Raw genomic sequence first — 24,794 nt, forward strand, 5'->3', positions numbered from 1 at the left:
TAATCTAAAAAATACAGATATAAATAAAATTTTTTTTTTTTTAAATATATATTATGCTGTTTAATATTATGTTTTAAAGCTATGCTTATTTTTTAACATCAAACTGTCTGTTGTTTTGCGTGGAAGCCCCTTGGTCCAATGGTTTGACTAAGGGTTCATGTAATGCTTCTACACCCGGAGGTCTGGGGTTCAAACCCTAAAAAATACCAAATTATGCAGCTTTGAAGAAACGGATTAAGGAGATCTTCAGCTTGGTGCAGGGCGTACCATCGAACATGGATCTCATAGAACGGCTCGGAGATGTGCAGTCAGGCGTGTATTCTCACAAGATGGTAGAATTGTCGGCTGTATAATCGTCTTTGTAATATTCTCATCATTGTAATAGCATAATTAATCGATAATAATCGTGGAAGCCCCCTTGGTCCAGTGGTTTGACTAAGGGTTCAATTGCTTCTACCCCCGGAGGTCTGGGGTTCAAACTCCAGAAAATACCAAATTATGCAGATTATGGAGAAACAAGTTACAAAGATCTCAGCTTGGTGCAGGGCGTACCATCATCCATGATCAACTTCCTTTCGTAGTACCCTACCCCCAGGGGAAGTCGAATCCCCGCTGCCTCCTAACATAGATCTAATAGGACGGCTCGGAGTGGTGCAGTCAAACGTGTATTCTCACAGGGTGGTAGAATTGTCGGCTGTAAAATCGTCTTTGTAATATTCTCATCATTGTAATAGCATAATTAATTGATAATAATCGACTCAGACGTTAAAAAAAAAACGATAATAATCGATCCAGACGTTCAAAAAAAAAAACTGTCTGTTGTGAAATTTCCTTTTTTTTGCTGACAAAAAAATGAAATCATATTATATATATAAAGTACATTTTTTATAAAATATGCTTTCTTTCCTTTTATGTAAATATTATTTTCCTTTTAATTATGTTAATATTTGCTTTTTATTATATATGCTATTTGAAAAATATAAAAAGGAAAAGTAAAATTAAAATTTAAAACTTAATTTGCATAAATTATTTAAAACCTTTTAATAATGATAATTAAATATTATATTTCAATTCATTAAAGGTGCTTATGTAATTAACTATCGTGAAATTAACGTGAATGCAACACGTAAAAAACTGATTTATCAGTTAATATTGTAGAGATTTATCATTTTTGTATAGTATGTATTCAAAAGGGTTCCCACTAACCGTTAAAAATGTTCATTCATAAACATTTATTATTACATAAATAGTTCTATGCATTCCTTTTTCAATTCTATTTATTATATACTAATTTAATTATAATTCACACTATATTATAAATGTTACCCAAAAAGACACCATGCAAACTACTCACTCCGTTTCATATTAACTGTCGTTCTAACTTTTAATTCTTGTTTCATTGTAAGTGTCGTTTTATTTTTCCATTGCATATGTTACATAAATTTTCCAATTATGCCCTTTGTTTAATTTATTAAGCAAACAAAAATTACATTTAGTAGGGATAAAACAAGAAATTTAATAATTTTCTTAATTTGTATGCAAAAACTAAACAACACATATATTGAAATGGAGGAAATATTATTTACTAATTCCATATATCATTTTCCACGTGTTTAAGAATATAACGCAATATATTGAACATGTTTGTATCCATTAAATTTATGTGAAATATATACAAAATGTTAAAGACAATAAATTTTAAATCAAACTCTCATTCTGCGCATGGAGCGGAACTCATCCTAGTATATTAGTATATAAAATGACATATATTGAGCCCTATTTTACAAAGTATAATGGGTTCTAAAAGGGTTAAGACTCACTTAGGGCTGAGCTTAAACTAAATGGGGCTGGACAACCTTATACAACATCCCTAGTTTTAGGAGAAAACCCTTCCGTTTGGGGTGCTTTCCTCATACGTTTGGTCTTGGGAGGATATCCTACCTACAACATGTATATATTATATGAAATGAAACATATGAGTATTTGGAAATGCATTTACATTTTTCTCTGTTGAGAATCTATATATTATCATTAAGAAAAAGAAAAAAACTTGCCTCATCATGGTACTTGGATATTTTAAATTGCCTTTGCCGGTGAATAAAAGATTGAAAATGCGTATTCATTATGTTGTCCTGTTTTACAACGAGTAAAAAGAGTTAAATAGGTTGTTGTCCAGACAAATCTATACTTGATAGAGAGGGGAGAGGATGCGTACCTCATGTGTATGTTCTTTACTCAAGAGATGCTTATTGAAATCATCGAGGCTTTTGCAATGACAGTCGCACAAATCGCAAAAAAACATACCGGTAGATGCAACAACCATTTCACTTCCACTGCTGCACTTGTGAAGAATGTGTCTTTTTGTCTCTGAAACTGGGTAGGAAATAAAAAGAAAGCTCAGCATAATTATTAGTTTTGGTGGTGGTAATGTAGTAGTGGAAGAAGAGAGCACAAACCTGCAAGTAAGCTATCCCAGAGCCACTCTGCAGAAGTGAGCAGGGCTGGCATTTCAAAAGGCCTAACTGAATATGCCAAAAAACAGTTGTAGTTACTCTCTTGTAGTCGACTGCAAATAAGTGATGAATGGGATTTTCTCGAAGCCAGTCCATCCGATATGATCATAATTGAAGCCGGAGGAGGATTATCTTCTGCCCATTCCTCAAAATTTGTAAGCATGCGACTGTGTAAGACCCCTATTTTCAACAAAAGGAAATAATTTCAGTTGAAAATTAAACCCTAATTAATTAAATAACAGCAGGGGGAAATAAATGGGACACTAACAGGGAAGGGTATGTGCAAAAACGACACCAGTGGAAGAGAGCGCAAGAAGGTGGTGATCAGGGGTTTGTTTTTGGTTGCCAAAGGCAGTGATGGAGACAGGACCAGTGTAGCCTAGTTCCTTTAACGCCCTTTCTATACTTGGACGGACCCGACGAGCATCATACCCCTCCGGAATCGGACAGTCTTTCATGTTCCACAGCACATGTATTTTTGCTGTGGCGTGTTCAGGTGTGGCCGGGTAGTTCCTTGCCCAAGTTTTCGTTACACATAAGAGTGTGTCCGGAGGTTTTATAGCCTCCTGAGCTTGACAAAGAAGAGTTGTTGCTCAGATTATGAAATAAAGGTATTTGAGATAATATATATATATATAGAGGATGCTTTGCTTACTTCCACACCATGCTTATAACTCGAGAGATGCTTCCTGAATGTCTTCAGGCTTTGGCAATCGAAATTGCATGATTTGCAATAAAACATGGCAGCAGATGATGATAATCCACCCGCCGCCACAAGTGGTGCGCCTCTTCCTTCTTCTAGTAATTCCTCCCAGTGCCAATTTTCATAAAGGTTCAGGAATGAATCGTGACAAGGCTTATTTGAATAAGCCAGATAAAGGTAGTAACTAGTGCGCTGTTGTAGCCGGGCCAGATCCCAGGACAAGTCACCTTCCACCTGATCGGATATGATCATAATTGAAGCCGGAGGTGGATTTTGACCTCGCCACTCCACCATATCTCGATACATGACTGAGCGCGTGCTTTCTGTGAATATATATATATATATATATATATATATATATATGGATGAATTAACATAAAATTTCTAGTCTAGGGGTTTTATATATATATATATATACATATTAACATCGATCAGAGAAGGACTAACCGGATCTGGTATGTGCAACAGCGATTCCGGTGGAAGAGAGCCCTCGCAGGACGTGACAAGGGGTTTGTTTTTGGTCGCCATAGGCAGTGATGGAGACACGACCAAAGTCGTTGAACGCACTTTCTATACTTTGGCGGACCCGACGAGCATCATACCCCTCTGGAATCGGGCAGTCATTCATGTCCCACCACACCTGTATTTTAGCTCTACTCGCAGCATCGTTCCCCGACATCCTCTCTAACAAAGCTCACACACAAGTCCTCCATCCCTACGTAGTACTAGGGTTTCTTTTATAACGCGCCTAATAAAAACCTAGTATTGGTGTGGGCTTACTACCAAATATGGAATTTTTGAAAACTTTATTTTATATCAAGGAGACTGGAAATATAGAATAAAATTCAATATTATTGTCCTGATATGATGATGATGATACCTTGTCTCATTAGTATAACTAGGGTTGGTCATTCCGATTTGTGTATTTCTGTATAATATTTATTTTACTTGAAAGAGTTTGGTTATAAATCATTATTTTTGTGGTTACTCCTAGGGCTGGGCAAAAATCCGAACCCGAAAAACCGAACCGAACCCGATCCGAAAAAATAGCACCGAACCCGAACCAAAATTGACTAAATATCCGAATGGGTTCAAAATTTTGGTATTTAAAAAACCGAAACCGAACCCGATCCGAACCGAAGTATTTCGGGTACCCGAATATATCCGAAAAAGATTTATATACTTAAATATATAAATATTTTTAGATATAATGTATATTAAAGAATTCAAAATATATAAGATACCTTTAAGTTTTCTAAAATACTCGAAAATATATGAAAATAGTAAAAAGTAAATGTTTAAAATAGCTAAAGTATACTAAAAACACCAAAAATAGTTAAATATATATTGTTTCTCTATCCAAATATTCAAAGAAAACCAATATATATGTTAAATTTAGGTATTTTGACATATTTGTTATTAAAATTTATATGTAATATATTATCTTTCTTATAGATTTTGAAAATTTAAAGTATATAATGAATTTTAAAAATTTAAAAATAATTTGAATGGGTTATCCGAACCCGAACCGAACCCGCAAAGATCCGAACCGAACCCGAACCGACATTTATAAATACCCGAATGGAGCTGAAATCTTTGATCCCGAAAATCCGAAACCCGAATAGACTGAACCGAAACCCGAATGGATACCCGAACGCCCACTCCTCCTCTGTTTTATTTATTTTTATCATTCATTCAGATTAAAGTTGTTTGATCGGATATTCAACCTTATTCTTGTTGCAATTAAGAAAATTTCATAATTTTATTACTGAGATTGTTTAAAGGAGTTATGTTCTGTTTTATTCTGGTAGTGTAGATTTTTTTGTTTGTTTGTTTTATTAGGTCATCTATTTTTATTTTTGCTTCTATATGTTCTTTATCATGTTGTTTTCTATTTGCATCTTTTGTTCTACTTGAAGATTTTTGTGGAATTTATAACCACTAACTCTCTAATTTTCCGGTATTACAGAATCTAAAAAGAAAGAAAAAGTAAGAAGGAAATCTTCATGAGAGCAACAAGTTTATCTGTTCAGTTGACATGTACTTCTTTCTACAGCAGATACACTTATATCATTCCTAGTTTAACTCCAATTCAAGTATCTATCACTCTCTTCCTCTTTAGTCTTTACCCTTTTTTTTTGCAATTTACACTTGGAATTTGTGAGAGAATTCTATTGTTTTTCGGAGTTTCAGTGAAACTTCATCACTCCTAGGGACTTACACCTCTTCACTACGCTGCTCAAGGTTCTACCTGGGACCTCGTCAAGTACTTGGTTAAGAAAGGAGCAATGTCAGAGAGTTGTAATGTTGAAGGAGATAATAAGGATTAAAAAAGAAAGGATTCAGAAGATGTGAACGATGGGGAGGAGAAAGAAGATGCTTCTTCAGAAATAATGACACAGAAGCTGATCATAATAAAGAAACCGAGGAACCAAACAATGGAAGTGTCTACTTGAAGTACTCTTATTAGTAACAGTTATAAAAAGATTCCATCAGCAGTTCCCAAGTACTCTAGTAACAGTTTGAATCAATCTTTTAGATTTTAAAGCTGTTGTTCTCTGAATTGCTTTCTTTTGCTGTAAATAATTTAAGATTACATCACACAACTCTCTACGAATCATTACATACTCAACAACTCTCTCACTCTCTCTCTCTCTCAAGGAATGTGTTTCTTTTTTTTTTCTCTAAGCCTTAGGAAAAAGAATTTTCAAGTATTGTGTAGCCATCCACCCGAGGATGGAGAAGTAAACAAGAACCAAACAAGCACGCTTCACTTGCACCAAGAGGTTCACTTTAGAAAGCTGGCTTCTAACTGAACAACAAGCTCGAGGGAACCAAGATTTCGCATGTCTCAAGATCCGTACGATGAAGACCGTGATAATGGAGGTTGAGAAGCCAGATACAATGCCAGCGATCACATCATATCTCCAGTACTTCCGTCTTCCATTTACACTTAACCACGATTGTAACAATTTAGAGAATCTGGAGAAAGAAAAAAAAAACAAGTGGGAAGATGATCATTTCGGTGAATAACAGGACAAGAGTCACAAGACTGAGTAACTAAACAGACAAAGATGTTGATATGATTCCGACAAAAACAAAGGCCTAAATACCCTGTGCTACAGACTATTATGTCTTCATGATTCTCCTACAATGTCTTAGAAACATGATGACGAAATGGATAAGATTGAAGCTCCCACACTAATAAAGAAAAGCATAGGGGACTTACAAGACAGCGTATTGTTTAAAAATGTGGGTAAAAGAAAGATCATCTGGTTGGCAACCGAAAAAGCCATCTTGATAAAGCTTGATCTTTGGAATCCCTAGTGTATACCAGCAGTCATAAGTTTCATTCACCTGGACGAAACAAAAAAAAAACGATTGCAATCCGACACACACAATGAGATACAGAACAAAAGTACATCCAGTCTAAGAATCTGTATGGATTAAAAGAAACTTGCCTTGTATTTATCTTTGGTGAGCAAAGCGGCACCAAAGTTAGGTCTGCACTCAGGAGGAAGGGCTTCGTTAGGTGCTTCAGAGAAAGCTAGCCTTGTTTGACCCATCAAGTGATCTGTATACTCAACCTGTGCAATTGTAAAATGGCGTTTTTACTCATAACGTTACAAGAGGCAGGAGAAAAGAAGTGTGACCTTACCTTGAAGACAGAAGCCCAGTAGTAATCGTAGCGACATCTGAATTTATCTCTCTCAAAAGGGTAAAACACATGTTGTGCTTTGATGTTCAAAGTCCAATCCCGCACACTTTGGAAGACCTTAGATCAACCGCTACATCATCCAAAATTATTCATCCAGTTAAACAAAACTAAATCAATGTGATAACTTTCATACAACCATTGGAGCTACCAAACAAACAAAAAGATCAAAGCTTTGAACTTACAGCTGGAGAGAATTCTGCAGCGAGAAGCAAGAGAGGCAGAGGAAGAAGAAGAAGAAGAAACCCACAATTCGCCGAGTAGAATCACTAAGATCCCTAAGAGAAACGACAAGAAGAAGAAGCCGATGATGGAGAAAACGATCGCTGTACAGAATCTCAAAGCCAACGAAGAGAAAACCCTCTTCTTCTTCTTCTTTCTCTTCGTCACAGACGACGCCGTTTCGGTTTCTTCCGAGTCCATCTCCTAAGAGAAAACCCTCTTCTTCTTCTTTCTCCGCTGAATTTATACTCAGACACTAAGAAATCGAAGATCCCATCTCCTTCTGACGGTGATCGGAAAAAACGACGGTCTCACCGGAAAAATCAAAAAACTTTACAGATTCAACGATTAAAATCGGTTTTTACTTGCCCTTTCTTCGACTGTCTGTCTGTCTGTCGTTGCGAATGAAATTTTCATTAATCTAAATGGAAATAAAATATCTTTTCAGACAGGGGTGCTCTCAGACTCTCAGTGTGATTGGTGGGCATATATGGGCCTGGCCATATATTAATGGGCCTAGATATGTGGCTTAATGAAGCTTGCACGGGAATAAAGAGAAGAATGGCTCCTCCTCCTTAGAAATAGCAGTTACAAACTTGTCTCTTTATGTTCGCACCTCTCCACTCTCTCTTCTAGGGCAATTCTCACAAAAGCTTTCTTCATCTTCTCTTTCATTATACATTCAAAAAAAAACCAATCGATTCATAAACTTAACCTCCACAAATCAATTTCTATAGCAAGACGATGGGGGAGATTCTGACGGGAGGGGTAATCGAGATGATAAGAAACGAGGCGGTGAAGAGCCACGAGGACATGATACCGGTTCTCCAAGTCACGGAGCTGAAGATGTTCACGGCTCAGACGGTGCCGTCCAAGGAGAGGATTAGGGTTCTGCTATCAGACGGGACGGCCTTCATTCAGGGGATGCTCGGCATCACTCTCAACCCTCTCGTCAAAGACGGCCTCCTCCAAGCCGGTTCCATCCTCCGCCTCGATCATTTCCTCTGTAGCGAGATCCAAAAGAAAAAGTAAATTAAAAAAAAATACTCTTCTTTTTTTTTTTGTAATTTTTGGTGAATGATTATGATTTTTTTTGACGGTTAGGATTGTTGTGATTTCGCAATTGGAAGTGATAGCAACGAATGCTGATATAATTGGAGCAAGAAAGCCTAATAATAATGATCCGCGTGGTGGAGTAGGAGACTCTAATCCAACTAGTGGGTTTAGGAGCAACACTGAGATAGGGGCGACTGTTTTACCTCAACAGAGACAACAAGTGTATGGTTCTGGTTCTATTTTTCAGCTAAATGGTGGTAGGAGTGATGTGAGTAGTGGTGGTCGTCAAATCAACAACACCGGGACAGGGACAAGCCATGTTGCTCAACAGCAACAGAGACAACAAGTGTATGGTTCTGGTTCTAATTCTACTTTACCTGGATCAGCATCTTCTGCTCGGGCATACAACAATCCATCTTCAGGCCCTCCAACGCGCCATCAACCACCACCACCACCCATGTACCAGAACAGGGGACCAGTGGCGAGGAACGAGGCACCTCCTCTCAACACTCCTATCAATGCGCTTAACCCTTATTCCGGCAGGTGGACCATCAAGGCCAGGGTCACTAGCAAAGGAGATCTCAGGCGTTTCAATAACCAGCGTGGGGATGGGAAAGTGTTCAGCTTTGACCTTCTCGACGCTCATGGTGGAGAGATACGTGTTACTTGTTTCAACGATGTCGCTGATCAGTTCTACGACCAGATCGTCTTTGGCAATCTTTATCTGGTTTCGAGGGGGAAACTGCGTCCTGCTGAGAAGAAGTATAACCATCTCCCTCACGACTACGAAATCACGCTGGATAACGCGTCGACGGTACAGCAGTGCTACGAGGAAGACGCTGCCATCCCTCAGAACCTGTACAATTTCCGTTCCATTGGTGATATCGAAAGCATGGAGACTAACAGCATCATCGATGTGATTGGCGTTGTGTCGTCTATCAGCCCCACTGGAACGATAATGAGGAAGACCGGGACCGAGACGCAGAAGAGATCTCTTCAGTTGAAAGACATGTCTGGTCGAAGCGTTGAGGTGACTATGTGGGGTAGCTTCTGCAACGCGGAAGGACAGAAGCTGCAGAGTCTTTGCGACTCTGGTGAGTTTCCTGTTCTTGCTGTTAAGTCGGGGAGGGTCAGCGAGTTTAACGGGAAGGCGGTGAGCACCATTGGGTCAAGCCAACTCCTCGTTGAGCCAGACTTTGTTGAGGCTCGTAAGCTGAAGGAATGGTTTGAGAGAGAAGGAAGGAGCGCCCCTTGTGTCTCCATTTCGAGAGAGTTCAACGGTAGCGGCAGAGTAGACGTACGCAAAACAATCTCTCAAATTAAAGACGAGAAGCTAGGGACCTCGGAGAAACCAGACTGGATCACAGTCAACGCCACTATTATATACATGAAGGTTGACAACTTCTACTACACAGCTTGTCCCATCATGAACGGTGATCGTCCTTGCAATAAAAAGGTGACAGACAACGGAGATGGGACGTGGCGGTGCGAGAAGTGTGATAAAAGCGTGGATGAATGTGACTACAGGTACATACTGCAGCTCCAGTTACAGGACCATACAGGTCTTACTTGGGTCACAGCGTTCCAAGAGGCTGGTGAGGAGATAATGGGAATGCCTGCTAAAGATTTGTACTATGTGAAGCATGAACACAATGATGAGCAGAAGTTTGAAGATATCATCCGTAAGGTTGCTTTTACCAAATACATGTTCAAGCTCAAGGTAAAAGAAGAGACATATGGGGATGAACCTACTGTGAAAGCAACGGTTGTGAAAGTAGACAAGGTGAACTATTCATCAGATACCAGGGTGATTCTAGGTGCCATAGAGAAGCTCAGGACAGAGACTGCAAGTTCTCTCCCTGTGAGGCCAGAAGGATCCCATTACACCGCTGATGCTGGCACCTCAGGTATTGGAACCTCATCACTCGGAAGAAGGGAATTTGGTTTACCTGCAAACCAATCAGTTCAATATGGTGGTGGTGCTATGAGCTGCTATGTCTGTGGGAACAGTGGTCATGTTTCTGCAAACTGTCCAAACATTTGAATGATCCTCTCGCTCTTTATTTTTTTTTAATGCATATCATGTTTCTCTTTTGTCATTCTGCAAACTTCAAAACTCAGTTTTTGTTCCCATTTGAGTTTCTTAGTGAAGGATGGTGATTTTTTTCTGGCAAAAATTGCATCTGTATATGTGCGTTCCCCATGAAGACATGTTAAAAGGTAGATATTTGCTGACACTGATTCATTGGCACTGAATCTGCGTACGCCAATTCTTATTTGATTAGGAGTGAAGGATTGGCAAAAAAGGCTTTTAATTGATTCTGATATCAGCATATGGTATTTGACAGCCTTGGGGTGTTAATTGATACACAACTTCAAACATCATCTATGAAGATTGACCAGTTTGGATTTCAGTCACTATGTTCTCTCTAACAATCATTGGTTAAATAGTTGGGTCTATTTTGTCAAGAAAAGAGGAGAAGGAACAAATTGACTCAGCCCCAATATACTACACAGAGGGACATATTGAGATCGGGAGAGAGGAGGTTACCTTGGAAGAAGATATGGTATGAGTATGAGCAGAGAGCTTGAAGGGACATGGTAGAGAAGCCATTGAACGAGACAAGACATGAACCAGGAAGCAAAATCCTATTGAGATTTTAGATAAGAGTGAGAAGCATTCGATTTTAGACCTTCAGTAACAGAGTCGGGTTGATTTTGCAGATTTACCGACAATTCACACGATAAAACGTTACTGTCTCAAAACTTCACATGTCTTAAGATTGAAGCTTTGAGAACTGCTTACGGAAAAACACTTGAAGAAATCATCAGCCCCTGTTCTAGTTCTGTTTTGATCTTTGCATTTCAATCATTCTAAAACAAAAAGAAGCATTCATTGTAATATGTGCATGAAATCAATCTCAAGAGAATTAACCGGATACTTAATTTTAAAAAAAAAAAATCAGATCAGAGCTATATAAGATGGACTACACCAAATTGTTCCCGTGGTCAAGACATACAACATGTTAAAGAATACAGAAAATCATTAAATGAAGACATGTTATGCTACTGAAATTCATAAATATCTTCATGCTGCAGTGCAGACACACAACAACAACAACAAAGGTTTCGTCTATTCCTATTCTTTAATTATAAAATAAAACACACACATGGGAAGATGATGCACCATTAACTGATTCCACATGGGGGACGGTGAGCTTTCATGCTTTATTCTCGAACTTTAGGCTTATTCAAAAGTTTTTGGTTCGTATGTCACAATTCCTAGCCTATGTATGACCCTTGATCATTCATGTCAGATCCGGCTCATATGATGTTGCAACTATGAGTAAACTGTAAAAGTTTCAACTGACTGGTGGTGGAGAGTGGAGACTATATTTGACTAAAATATAAATACAAGTCAGCTGTAGTTTTTTCTTACTTTGACCAGAATTTGTTTTTATCCGGCTTGGGTTAAATTAAATATAAGGGTTTCACATACAAAAAGAGAATAGTTAACCAGAGTTCTTGTTGGCAAAAAAAAAGAAAAGAAATAAAATAACCATAGTTCTTACATAGTGATATTGAACAAAAGTACAATACATTATGTACCAGACGATGTTAGTTAAACTAAAAATATCCACATAACCTGTAGAATCTAAAATATTTATATACACATTGTAGTCTTTTAATTTGTGTTCTTGTCAAATAAATACACTATAGTCTTGGAGGAAGAGTGTATGTACTTCAAAACGCGGTTTAATTAGTCAACACTTAATAATTCAGTGTTTCCGTGGATCTATCTCAAGTGACAAACTCACCGACTAATTCGGCCTGATCCCAACAGCTTCTGCTAATTAATTAGTTAATTTCGAATATATTTAAAAATATTTTTGAAAAGAATATATTAAAATATTCTCATAATTTTTATGTATACAATTCCGTACCCTACTTATAGGTTACATAGTCATGATATCTTCCGTTTTGAAACAGTGTTTTTTTATCCAAAGTATATTGGCTGGTTAGTGGTTCTCTAACAAACTTTTTTTGGTAATCTTGTCTAAAAACTTTTAAAAGTGCAAAGAAAAAAATCATTTCAATTTTTTCGAAAAATGGTTTTACATGTTTGCTGAAAACCCAATCATTTTAAACAGTCTTTTTCAGTGCGAATCAAATACATGTTACGGTAGTTGTAGCCGGAATTTTTTACTACTTAGACCAACGCATTTTGGATCAATATTCGATTCGTCTGTCTTACAGTTTCATGAATTTAGTGTATAATAATATTTCAAAACAGAAGAAATTTACAACTTTTATTCAATTAATTATGTAAACTTTAGCCCCCAAAATATAATAACCACAAAATTGGTATTTTCCGTTTATGTATGTGTATATGCATGGGAATGGATCTTTTGTAGTTAAGGATTTGGTTTCGGATTTCTCTCTCCAAAAAGGGCGATTTACAGCGATTAGGTTTCCGGGTCTCCCCCGCCGTTAGTTGGCCTCACGCCGGCTAGCGAGAAGGCATTCCTTCGCATTTTTCTCTCGTGTCATGGCGATTCAAGTGTTTAACTCGACCTCAAGCGTTCCGATAGATCCAGGTGGGATCCGTGGGAAGAGAATCTCAGAGCGTAAAAACCAGCAAGTGAACCGCGATTTGGAGGTCAAGCTTCAAACTTCGACGGTCCCTGCAGTGTCTACAGCCGTCAAGGCCCCGACTTACGCAGCGAGACTCAAATCCTCCCTCAGAAACTTGGAAAAGATCTCAGACCCCTCCTTCTTGGAGGATGGAACTCCAGTGGTTCAGGCCCCAGATTCAGTGCTTCTTGAAGCTTCGGAGCTGTGGAAAGACCACATAGTGGCACACTTCCATGGCCGCAGGCCTTCTGTGACCAAGATTCTCGCTGACCTAAATCCGGTTTGGGGGAAATTTGGAAACATCACGGTCCGCACGGTGTCTGATACTTGCGTGTTGATCTTCATCCCCTCTGTGCAGACTAGAGAGTGGGTCTTGCAGGTGGGATACTGGCAAGCAGATAGATGTGCCTTCTCCGTTTACCCCTGGACAGCTGACGGGAACTTGGCGTCGCAGGAACTCCTCTTCGCTCCGACGTGGGCGGTACTAAAGAACGTGCCTCCTCAGCTTTACTCTTTGAAGGGCATCAGCGTTGTGGCTAGTGGGATTGGCGACCCGCTACACACTGAGCATTCAAGGCTGGATCCCTTCCACCTTGGAGACACTAAAGTAAAGGTTGTCATTGATCTCGCGAAGACTCCCCCGGCAGCGGTTGAAGTTCGTGATACTCAAGGGAACTCGGTAAGAATCAATGTGGAGTACCCGAGCCTTCCACCAAAATGCATCAACTGTGGAAAGTTTGGGCATCTACTGAATCGTTGTCAGCGTCCACTAATGAAGAGAAGTCACGCTGAGAACAAGGAGTCAGGGGTCAAGGTGGTAAACGCTTCTAATGATCTGACTCTCAACGAAAGTTCTCAGGTTCCTAGTGAAGTAACTGATGAAGCAAAGTTGAAGCAAAGAGCTCGGTCGAGATCCCGTAGAAGGTCCCGCTCCAGAGCCAAAGCGAGAGCACTTAGTTCCCCTCCAGAAGTTCTCAAAATTGGTGACGGGTTACTTCAATCGCAGGAAGAGATTCAGAAGAGTCAGCAGGATATCCTTACAGTAGTGGAGGGTAAGGAATCATCTCTGTGCGATTTGTCTGTGCACCCCACCGAGATTGCGGTTTCTCAGTTGGAGGAAGGAGAGATAGAAGTGGTCAGTGTAGTGGGTCAGTGCTCTGTCAAAGCGCCGGATCCAGGCACTGCAGTCAGCCAGGATCAGGACACGTCTGTATGGTTCACTAAGAACTCGCGGAGCTATCGGCGTGCTTTGCGACAGTTCAACGAATGGAAGCAAAATGGTGCAGTTGGTAGTCCGCCAAAATCGTCAAAGATTCTTCTCCGGGGTAGCCCGCTGGAGGAGAATTGTGACGCTTGATCTCTTTTCCCCATCTTTTGTATATATGAAGCTGTTTAGTTGGAACATTCGTGGTCTTTGTGGTAGTGGTCGTCAGAGAGTGGTTAGAAGTTGGTTGCAGAGTTTGGGTTTGTCGGTTGGTGTTCTGTTAGAAACTCATGTTCAAGAAGAGAATTTGGGAAGTGTTTTGGGATCGGTTGCTCCGGGTTGGAGATTTGATCATAATTACTCAGAAGCTTCTGGTGGCAGAATCTGGCTTCTTTGGAGCCAGGCAGTGTCAGTAGTGGTTTATAAAAGAACAGATCAGTTAATTTTATGTGGTGTTTTGGATCCGGCAACGGGTACAAGTTGTTCTGTGGCGTTTGTTTATGCGAGGAACACAGAAGCGGAGAGACGGGAGTTGTGGAAGGACCTAGTTTCTCTCTCAAATAACCCCTTAGTGGCTGCAGCTCCATTGGTGGTCCTAGGGGATTTTAACCAAATTCTCACAGCAGCGGAGCACTTCTCTTTATTCCCGTATGATCTACCGGTCCGTGGAATGGAAGAGTTTCAGCTCTGCTTATCTGAAAGCTGTCTGGCGGATTTGGATATAAGAGGAACATTTTTCTCGTGGTCTAATAGGAGACCGGAGGATCCTATTCTTCGCAAGTTGGATAGGGTCTTGTGCAATGATAAATGGAGGGAGTTGTATCCGAATGCGGTGAGCATCTTCGAGCCTCCAGGAGATTCAGATCATTGCCCTGCAGTAGTGTCTTTCTCTGATATCCCGGCTACAAGAAAATGCAGTTTCAAATACTTTTCCTTCATTTCTTCACATCCGAGCTTTGCGGCAGAGATGTTAAAGACATGGGAGGAAGAGATTCAAGTTGGCTCGAAGCTATTTTCGTTGGGTCAGAGGTTAAAGAAAGCCAAGGCGACCTGCAGGAGACTTAACAGAGAGGGGTTTGGCAATATACAACAAAGAGCAGCAGACTCCCTCGCAGCTCTCAAAGAGATCCAACAGCAATTGCTAAATGATCCTACTGATACATTGTTCCGTCAGGAATTTGTAGCTCGTAGGAAATGGCAATTCTTTGAGGAGGCGCAGGAAATCTTTTTCAAAAGGAAAGCTAGAATTCGATGGCTGGACTGTGGCGACTCCAACACCAAATTCTTCTACAAAATGGTTGTGGCTCATCAAGCTCGCAACTTTATAAACTACTTGTTGGATGGAGGAGGCAACAGGGTCTTTAATAGGGATCAGATAAAGGAGATGATAGTGACATATTTTCACAACCTGCTTGGGACCGAGGATGATTGGATTCAACAGATTTCGTCGGATGATCTTAACGGTTTGCTGTCGTATAGGTGTCCTGCGAGCATCTCGAATCAACTCATCTCCATTCCTACGGTTGAGGAGATTAAATCCACTCTGTTCTCAATGAAAAAAACAAAGCCCCGGGACCTGATGGCTTTTCGGCAGAGTTCTTTTGGGAGAGTTGGGAGATTGTTGGCAGAGACACTGTTGAAGCAATTAAGGAGTTCTTCACTGGTAGCCGGATGCTAAGACAGTTTAACTCAACAATCATTTCCCTTATCCCTAAGTTTGTCGGAGCAGATCAGCTCTCTGCGTTCAGACCTATATCTCTTTGTACAACAGTTTACAAAGTAATGGCGAGGTTGCTGAAGAAGAAGCTTCAGCTTTGTGTCTCAGATATTGTGCAAAGGAATCAGGTCGGGTTTGTTCAGGACAGGTTATTGTGTGAGAATGTCTTGCTGGCAACAGAACTCGTGAAAGATTTTCATGCTCAAGGACCAACAACAAGAGGATGCCTTAAGATTGACATCTCTAAAGCGTTTGACAATCTTAACTGGGATTTTCTGTTCAAAGTCCTCAACACCCTAGAGCTGCCAACTATCTTCATTGATTGGATAAAAGAATGTGTCACCTCAACTTCCTTTAGTGTTGCCATCAACGGTGAGCTTCATGGTTTCTTTCCTGGGAAGAAGGGCTTGAGACAAGGAGATCCCATCTCATCCCTCTTATTTGTTATTGCGATGGATGTGTTGTCAAAAATGTTGGATGCTGGAGCTGTGAGAGGTCGATTTGGTATCCATCCGGAGTGTGATGCACCTTTGATTACTCATTTGAGCTTTGCAGATGATCTATTGATCTTTTTTGATGGTGCAGAGGAATCTCTCAGGGGAATATTACATATTCTTGAGGAGTTCAGGCTGGTTTCGGGATTAAAGATAAACAGGCAAAAATCAGAATTGTTGTTGGACGGAGGCAGTTCAAGTAGATGTCGTGAAATGGCATCTCAGTTGGGTATGGCGCAAGGGGCACTGCCTCTACGCTATCTGGGAGTCCCTCTCTCACCCAAGAAGATGACTAGAACAGATTTTCAGCCTCTGTTGGATAAGATAGCGGCCAGGTTCAACTCTTGGACAGTTAAGCACTTGTCCTTTGCTGGCAGGTTTCAACTAATCCAAGCAGTGATTTACTCAACCATTTCCTTTTGGGCTTCAATGTTCATCATCCCAATGGAATGTGTGATCATCCTTGAGCGTATGTGTGGGGCGTTTCTATGGAATGGCGCACCAAACTCAGCTAGGGGGGCTAAGATAGCTTGGGATTCAGTCTGCACCCCTAGAGTAGTAGGGGGTTTGGGACTAAAACGCTTGGCAGATTGGAATAAAGTTCTTGGCTTGAAGCTAATTTGGCTCTTGTTTACAGCGGGAGGTTCGTTGTGGGTCTCGTGGGTCAGAAGAAACCTGATGGGAACAGAAAACTTTTGGGTGTTGGATGCATCACGAAGTGGAAGTTGGATTTGGAGAGCTTTATGTAAGCTCCGTCCCTTAGCTCGGCCGATGATTCATTGTGAAGTGGGTTCCGGAATCACGGCAAGTTTCTGGCATGACAACTGGACATCATTTGGCCCTCTTATTGATATTGTTGGAGAGCGAGGCCCACAAATTACGGGTCTGAGTATTGATGCGGTGGTGGCTGATGCCTTATCTAGTGACGGCTGGTGGCTTGAACGAAGTAGAAGCAGAAGCCGCACCATTTTAATCCTTAAAGAGTGCCTTCCTGATGCTCAAGCAATCATTAACTCGGAGGCTGATGATACATATGTTTGGTATCCGGGGGTGACAAGGGGATCCGGTTGCTTTTCCACGAGTGAGACCTGGAGAGCACTCCATCCACTACCACCAGAGGTGTTCTGGCATAAGGCGGTTTGGTTTACCGGCCGCATTCCGAAACATGCTTTTATTGCGTGGGTGGCAGCTCGGGACAGGATGGTGACTAGAGATAAACTCATTGGGTGGGGTCTTAATGTTCCTCATAGCTGTGTGTTGTGTCAAGTTCATGATGAGAGCAGGCAGCACTTGTTCTTTGACTGCGCCTACAGCAACACGATTTGGTCTTTCTTTCTTGCTAAGATGCGGGTACGGGCTCCGAATGGGTTCAATGACGTGCTTAGATGGCTTCTGGCCCCATCCCGAAACAAGAACGAAACCTTAATCCTCAGGCTTATCCATCAAGCAGTGATTTATTTGACTTGGAAGGAGAGGAATACTCGGATTCATACGGCAGTGGAGAAACCTGCTGGGATTGTTATTGCAGAGATTCAGCAAATTATCAGACTCAGACTGGACCCAATTGCTCGTAGACAGACTCCCACGCAAGGTCTTCCCTCGGTGCTGGCTTCTTGGCTGTCTTTTTTTAATTCTTAAAGTTTTGCAGGTCGTGTGTTAAGTTTAGAGTAGTTTTCAGTGACGTTTCGGTTCGGGGTTTGTACCTTTTTGTTTATTGAATAAAATGGAATTTAAAAAAAAAAAAAAAAAAAAAAAAAAAAAAAAAAAAAAATATGCATGGGAATGGTGAGGAAAGTCGTATCGCTGATGTCGACGGTGAATCGTTCTGTCGGTGGTGGGATCCATTTATATTAATTAAATTAAATCATCTAAATTAAAATCCTGAAAAAGCGATTGGTGGCTTTAGTAAAAGGAAAACAATTAATATACTTTTCCAAACTAACATAAAATTCCGTGAATGGAGATCTAAAAACAGTAGTTGTGATCTTTCCTCCTAGACTAGGAGTATCTATCATTTTATAGAAATTCGTATTTTAGAGTATATTTAATTAAAATAATCTAAATTAGAATCCTAAAACATGTATTTTGGAGTACATTTTTTTTGTGAGTGTGTGGCAATATTCTCATTAGGTATTAGTTTTATCCACCGGAAAGTATTTTGTTAAGGAATAAAATTCAATCATAATAAGAACTAACATGTGACTATTATTTTGTTTTTTGTTTCATCAAAATTCAATAATTAAATAAAAACAAACAGTGAAATTAAGTGGAAAATAATAGTCAGAAATAAATCAACGAAAAAGATAGAAAAAGAAAGGAGAGACAGAGAGTGAACGGGAGAAAAAAAAAGAAAATAATTATGATTGTGTGAACACCCAAGAATCTATAAATGTTAAGGTTAGCTTCTCTGCAATCTTTCATCTCTCTCCTCCCCCATAATATTTTTTTTTTTTAAAACGAAAGAATCGAAGTCTCTCTCCGTCGCCGGAAAATACTCTCCTCAAGAATTTGAGGAGACCATTCGAAAAAAAAATCTAAATCTATTCTAGCTCAAGACAAGGTAAAAACCAGATCTAAAAACTTGTCAAGTTTGCTCTGTGGTTCTTCTTTTGACAGATTCATTTTTAATGTTTTTTGTGTGTTCGTCTTCATCTGTCTATTGCTTTCTCTGGTTTTATTGTATGTGTAAAAATACAAAAGATTTAAGACCTTCCGTGTCTGCCAAGAAATGATTATTAATGCTAGTTCTCTTCCCCTAACCCCTCCTTTGTGCTTTTTAGCTGTCTCCAAGCTTTTATCTCTTGTGCAGGTTTTTGTTTTCTAACTTTAAATGCGAAACTGAAGAAACAGTTTTAACGTTATCCCTATTATAGAAATCATTCATATGTATTGTGTATGCATTTATTATTTTATTATCTACTCCAATTGTTTATTGTCCTCCTCGAGTTTTGATAGAGCATGTTATGGCGGTCGAAAACTGGGGCCCAAATACCATGTGATTAACATTAAAGCAACACTCTCTATATGTCGGCAACGTTGTTTGTTTTGTCCTCTTTGTTAGATCTCAACGTCCTTGTTTCCTCAAGTCTCTCATTTGTCAAAAAGGACTGTCCCATCATTTGTTTATTCAAGATTTACCCAAAAAGTTAGTTTCCCTCTTTAGTAAAATCTCTTTTGGCAATGGCAGTGTTTCACTCTGTACTTGTCTAGTCATTTCTTGATCCAATCAGTTGTTTGACTTTTTACATGAGTACTTGTTGTTATATTTGTTCTGACTGCTGCTAGTTCTTGGTTTTGCAGTTGTTATTAAACTAGTCCAAAGACGATGAAGGATAGGGATGACAAGTACGAGAAAGCTGAGAGAGGTTCAACAAAGATCTTGCCCAAGACAGTTTTACTGATTCTACTATGTGGGCTCTCTTTCTATCTTGGTGGACTTTACTGTGGGAAGAACAAACTCCAAGTCAATGACGTTGCAAAAGCTGGATCGTCCTTGGATGTTGTTGACTCTCCTCAAGCCAATGCTGTTTCTTTCCCGGAGTGTAGTAGTGACTACCAAGATTACACTCCCTGCACGGATCCAAGGGTACACTCTATTTTCTTATTTAGTCCTTGAATCTGTAAAAAAAATGATTTAGCTAATTTTTTTTTGTTTTTTTCGATTGGGTTAGAAATGGAGGAAGTATGGAACTCACAGGCTTACTTTCATGGAACGTCATTGTCCTCCTGTGTTTGATAGAAAGCAATGTCTGATTCCTCCTCCTAATGGTTATAAGTCACCTATAAGATGGCCTAAGAGCAAAAACGAATGTTGGTACAGGTAAAAAATATTTGCTTACTCTATATATATATCTCCCTGTTCCCAGAGATTTGAGGTTAATTGTCAATTTTGATGTGATTTAATATTATCAGGAATGTGCCATATGATTGGATCAACAAGCAGAAATCCAACCAGCATTGGCTGAAAAAAGAGGGTGACAAGTTCCATTTCCCTGGCGGAGGTACAATGTTTCCTAATGGAGTTAGTGCTTATGTCGATTTGATGCAAGATTTGATCCCTGAGATGAAAGATGGGACTATACGAACTGCCATCGACACTGGCTGTGGGGTGAGTTTATTATACATTTTCTTGAAAATTTCAACTTAAAACATTAAAAGAATTCTTTCTTTAACTTCCTAGATCTTTTTGCTCTGTTTTTTTAAAAGGTTGCAAGCTGGGGAGGAGATTTATTGGACCGTGGTATCCTCACGGTGTCACTAGCTCCACGAGATAACCACGAGGCACAAGTCCAGTTTGCTCTAGAGCGTGGCATCCCTGCCATACTCGGCATCATCTCGACTCAGCGTCTCCCTTTCCCTTCAAACTCATTCGACATGGCTCATTGCTCAAGATGCCTTATTCCATGGACTGAGTTTGGTAAATAAGATGTTCTTTACAAGGCCGTCCCTGAGATTTTGGAGCAAAAAATTCGATAATTTGATAATTTATGACCATATAAAAAAATTTCAAAAGTTTTGGTGGCTCGAGGCGAATGTTTCATTAGGGTTGGTTCAGGGCCGGCTATGGTTCTTTTATCATCTGACAATGCTACTTTTAACTGAAACTCATGTAACGTTCCTTTCTTTCTCAGGTGGAGTTTATCTCCTGGAGGTTCACCGTATCCTAAGACCCGGTGGGTTCTGGGTCCTATCCGGTCCACCGGTCAACTACGAGAACCGCTGGAAAGGATGGGACACGACCGTCGAAGCGCAGAGAACAAACTACGAGAAGCTCCAGGATCTCTTAACCTCGATGTGCTTCAAAATGTACGCTAAGAAAGACGACATCGCGGTGTGGCAGAAATCTCCGGACAACAAGTGCTACGACAAGCTGTCTAACGACCCCGACGCGTACCCGCCGAAATGCGACGACAGCCTCGAGCCGGACTCTGCTTGGTACACTCCCATACGCCCTTGCGTGGTGGTCCCCAGCCCTAAGCTTAAGAAGACGGGTTTGGAGTCTACTCCCAAATGGCCTGGGAGGTTGCACTCGACACCCGAGAGGATCTCTGACGTCCCTGGAGGAAACGGCGGGTTGTTTAAGCGGGACGGTAGCAAGTGGAAGACTAGGGCTAAGCATTACAAGAAGCTGTTGCCTGCTGTTGGGTCTGACAAGATAAGGAATGTGATGGATATGAACACTGCTTACGGTGGTTTGGCTGCTGCTTTGGTCGATGATCCTTTGTGGGTGATGAACGTTGTGTCGTCTTACGCTGCGAATACGCTTCCCGTTGTGTTTGATCGTGGATTGATTGGAACATATCACGACTGGTAACATTTATCAAACTCTATTCTTTTTTAATCAGTTTGAGTTTGCAATACATAATGTGTTATGTTGTGACATAGGTGTGAAGCTTTTTCGACGTATCCAAGAACTTACGATCTTCTTCATGTTGATGGTCTGTTTACATCTGAGAACCAAAGGTAATCAATTATATATCTCAAAGCCTTTTTGAAACTCATTGATGATGTGATGAGTGCTGAGTAATGGTGTGGTATTTACGCAGGTGCGAGTTGAAATATGTAATGCTGGAAATGGATAGGATCTTGCGTCCTAATGGGTATGCGATTATACGCGAGTCTAGCTATTTCGTGGAGAATATAGCATCGGTTTGCTAAAGGACTGAGATGGAGTTGCCGTAAGGAGAAAACTGAGTCTGAGTCTGAGAACGAGAAGCTCTTGATTTGCCAGAAGAAGCTTTGGTATTCATCTAACGCAACGTCAGAAACAAAATAGTAGAAGAAAAAAAAGCTTGAGCTTAAAGCTTTTGTCTTGTCCGGAGGTTTCTTGAGAACAAAGTCACTACAACAAAGCATCGGTTCTTTGTATCGCTTTAAAGCCAAGAAAGCTTTTTAAAAGCGGCTGCCAATTATTATTTTTGTTATCCCAGCATATTTATCAACTTTTTCGATTTTTCTTATAGTATATGCTTGGTGAGATATATTATTGATCTTTTGTTTAAACTGTAATTTTAAATTGTCGAGATTTCTCCAACGTTAGGTATATTGATTTGTGATACAGTTGTATTGTTTTACACGTTAATGAGTTGGTGGTCCATTAATCCATTACAAATATTTTGATTTTTATCTTACTTCTCCTCTTGTGGGTTTGTTTTATCTTTTCAACAATTGTGTGTCAAATAAGTAACATAAGTACATAACCATTAGCGGTAAAGAATTGGTTCGTGTTTAAAAAACTGTAGCCAAAAAGTTAAAAGACTGATAGGAATATTTTAAAACTGAATAGTAAATATGGTCGGCTTGGTTAGGTTGAAGGTTCGTTATTGAGTATGACAACAATTTTAAAACATACTAGATCTTGACCCGTGCGACCGCACGGGTATTAATTTTCAGTTTTAATTTTTATTTATTTATACTAAATAGTATATTTATAATATTTGATCGTTTTATATTGACTAAGCTAGGGATAAGTATTTGGGTATCCACTCGAATTCAGTTAAAATTTATTCGGGTTTGAGATTTTCGTGTTTAAAGATTCTACCTCTATTCGGGTATTTATAAACTTTGGTTCCGGTTTGATTTAGATCTTTGCGGGTTTGATAACCCGTTTAAATTATTTTAAATTTTTTAAATTTATATATATTTAAATATCCTTAAATCTAAAAAAAATAATGTAAGCTAAAGTACCTAAATTAAAAATTAAAATAAATTTAATTTGAATATTTGGATGAAGAATAAATAAATATATATATATATATATATATATATATATATATTTTAAGTATTTTGGTGTTTTGATTATTATTTATCTACTTTAGATGTTTACTTTTGACTATTTTTTATATTTTAAATCAACTTAAAATAGTTGGATATTAACTCGAAAAATAGCTAACATATTGAAGTATATAAATATGATTTAAATACATTCGGATATCCATAATATTTCGTTCGAATAAGGTTTAGTTATGGTTCTCTATATACCAAAATGGTAAATCCGTTTGGATATTATCCAGTTTCGGTTCAAATTTGGTAATACTTTTTTGTTCAGATTTGTTCAATGAAGAGTTGATATTATAATTTCCATGAATTGTTTGTCCAATAAAAATGTATTTTTTTTTGAATTTGACATTGTTTTAATTGAGAAGTTAATGAAATGTATTTAATTCAAATTTAATTTTAGAAAACACATTAATGTAAGTGGATAAGACAAAGCATTAAAATAGGAAATATAATTTAATTGTGTATTTAATTCAAATTTAATTTTGGAAAACACATTAATTAAAGTGGAAAAGACAACATTAAAATAGGAAACATTATTTAATGTCAATGGCATGAAAGTGTAAATAACACTGAAAACTAAGGGGTATTTTATATGTGTACTTCTCTTTTAATAATATAGATTTTTGAAACAAAAGGAAACTATAAAAATCGATACTAGTCCATGAGATCTAATTAAAAAGACCAAAAGTAAACGATCTCCTTTAATTTATACATCCAAAACGTATATTCGGGTATTATGCAACAAGTTTAAACTATATTAGAGGGAAACAAACGTTGTGTTTCTTCTAGCCTTTTAACACTCAAACTATTTAAATTTATTTCCCTCCATATAAAACCTAGTACAGCATATTATTACAGAGGTAAGTCCATTATTTGACTATAATTACCAATTTTTTTTTCAGATCAACCTGACTTTTTTCATTCATTTTAGAGTTAGTATAATGATATCGACAAACCTGAATTTAATTTCATCTAATCTATTAAAATAGAGTCATAATTTTTATTTACTTATAAATGTTATCACTTAAATTTTGGACCTATTCATATTTTACTAGAAATCTCCTTAGTTTACCTTTCAATATTTCAAATTCTCCACTCCTATTTTTATGGCTAACAACATTAATTAGTTTCATCCTAACTATTATATATTCATAAAACTTTCAACATTTATATTTTTTGAAACTATCGACATTTTATTGTATTTAATTGTTTCTTATTTATATTTGCATTAAACTTTTCAAAGTCTAACATAGTTGTTGTATACGATAACAATTAATAACTACGTACAATCTATAAAATAGATCACTATATGTTAATAATATCGAATAAGAAATCTAAACAATAAGATTATAAAATTACACAACATAAAACACTAAAATGTAAATCATATATATAAAACATTTATGATTATATCAAATTTTTATATTTATAAAATAAAAAATATCTGCACGAACGTGCGGGTTCAAATTCTAATTAATTTTAAAGGAGTTATTTGCTCGATGAAATTATTCACAAAGCAGATTTAAGGTGTAATCTAGTTTTATTAATCCCCCCACCCCCCAAGATACTATTTAATACACAAATCACGAAAGGTCAAAGAAATATTTATATCAGTTAGATCGTGGAAGGCCAGAATAAAAGAACAGAGTAAAGAGGGAGGCGGCCACGTAAAGATACCGCGAAAATCCTCTTAATCGGACGGTTCATATAGGGGAATGACATCACCGACTTGATAATCTGACGGTTATATATAAA

General features: G+C 38.6%; 3 protein-coding genes and 1 non-coding gene across 4 annotated transcripts; 2 read left to right on the top strand and 2 right to left on the bottom strand.

Annotated features, from left to right (window-relative positions):
- Nucleotides 1-1,669: 1,669 nt before the first annotated feature.
- LOC108850121 (uncharacterized) lies at nt 1,670-4,036 on the bottom strand. Its single transcript, XM_057006954.1, has 7 exons — nt 3,664-4,036; nt 3,169-3,539; nt 2,782-3,079; nt 2,457-2,693; nt 2,216-2,373; nt 2,055-2,132; nt 1,670-1,941 (listed from the first exon to the last, which is right to left on the bottom strand). Exons 1-7 carry the CDS (start codon nt 3,893-3,895, stop codon nt 1,858-1,860), a joined length of 1,458 nt encoding a protein of 485 aa, XP_056862934.1. The 5' UTR covers nt 3,896-4,036; the 3' UTR covers nt 1,670-1,857.
- Nucleotides 4,037-5,767: 1,731 nt separating this feature from the next.
- LOC108848810 (uncharacterized) lies at nt 5,768-7,578 on the bottom strand. The gene is made up of 5 exons (XR_008944992.1): nt 7,117-7,578; nt 6,875-7,004; nt 6,678-6,803; nt 6,446-6,573; nt 5,768-6,198 (listed from the first exon to the last, which is right to left on the bottom strand). It is a non-coding gene; the product is annotated as an uncharacterized LOC108848810 (transcript).
- Nucleotides 7,579-7,726: 148 nt separating this feature from the next.
- Nucleotides 7,727-10,377, top strand: LOC108855522 (replication protein A 70 kDa DNA-binding subunit E). Its single transcript, XM_018629369.2, has 2 exons — nt 7,727-8,181; nt 8,258-10,377. Exons 1-2 carry the CDS (start codon nt 7,898-7,900, stop codon nt 10,251-10,253), a joined length of 2,280 nt encoding a protein of 759 aa, XP_018484871.1. The 5' UTR covers nt 7,727-7,897; the 3' UTR covers nt 10,254-10,377.
- An 8,260-nt stretch (nt 10,378-18,637) lies between these two features.
- On the top strand, nt 18,638-22,385 carry LOC108854804 (probable methyltransferase PMT21). The gene is given in 9 exon segments (XM_057009389.1): nt 18,638-18,656; nt 19,560-19,845; nt 19,931-20,079; nt 20,172-20,367; nt 20,466-20,676; nt 20,891-21,569; nt 21,645-21,722; nt 21,806-21,911; nt 21,913-22,385. Coding segments are annotated over 8 exon segments (1,803 nt in total). The 5' UTR covers nt 18,638-18,656; nt 19,560-19,584; the 3' UTR covers nt 22,036-22,385.
- Nucleotides 22,386-24,794: the final 2,409 nt, after the last annotated feature.

This window comes from Raphanus sativus, chromosome 4 (genome assembly GCF_000801105.2).
Source record: "Raphanus sativus cultivar WK10039 chromosome 4, ASM80110v3, whole genome shotgun sequence".
Classification (NCBI taxonomy): Eukaryota; Viridiplantae; Streptophyta; class Magnoliopsida; order Brassicales; family Brassicaceae; genus Raphanus; species Raphanus sativus.

Bases quoted from the DNA above. Each gene is read 5' to 3' on its own strand.
- LOC108850121 (XM_057006954.1), bottom strand. From the start codon at position 3,895: ATGTCGGGGAACGATGCTGCGAGTAGAGCTAAAATACAGGTGTGGTGG. The intron at 2,694-2,781 runs GTTAGTGTCCCA...TGTTGAAAATAG, and splicing joins TTTTGCACATACCCTTCCCT to GGGTCTTACACAGTCGCATG. The intron at 2,133-2,215 runs GTACGCATCCTC...GTTGTAAAACAG, and splicing joins GTAAAGAACATACACATGAG to GACAACATAATGAATACGCA.
- LOC108855522 (XM_018629369.2), top strand. From the start codon at position 7,898: ATGGGGGAGATTCTGACGGGAGGGGTAATCGAGATGATAAGAAACGAG. The intron at 8,182-8,257 runs GTAAATTAAAAA...TTTGACGGTTAG, and splicing joins AGCGAGATCCAAAAGAAAAA to GATTGTTGTGATTTCGCAAT.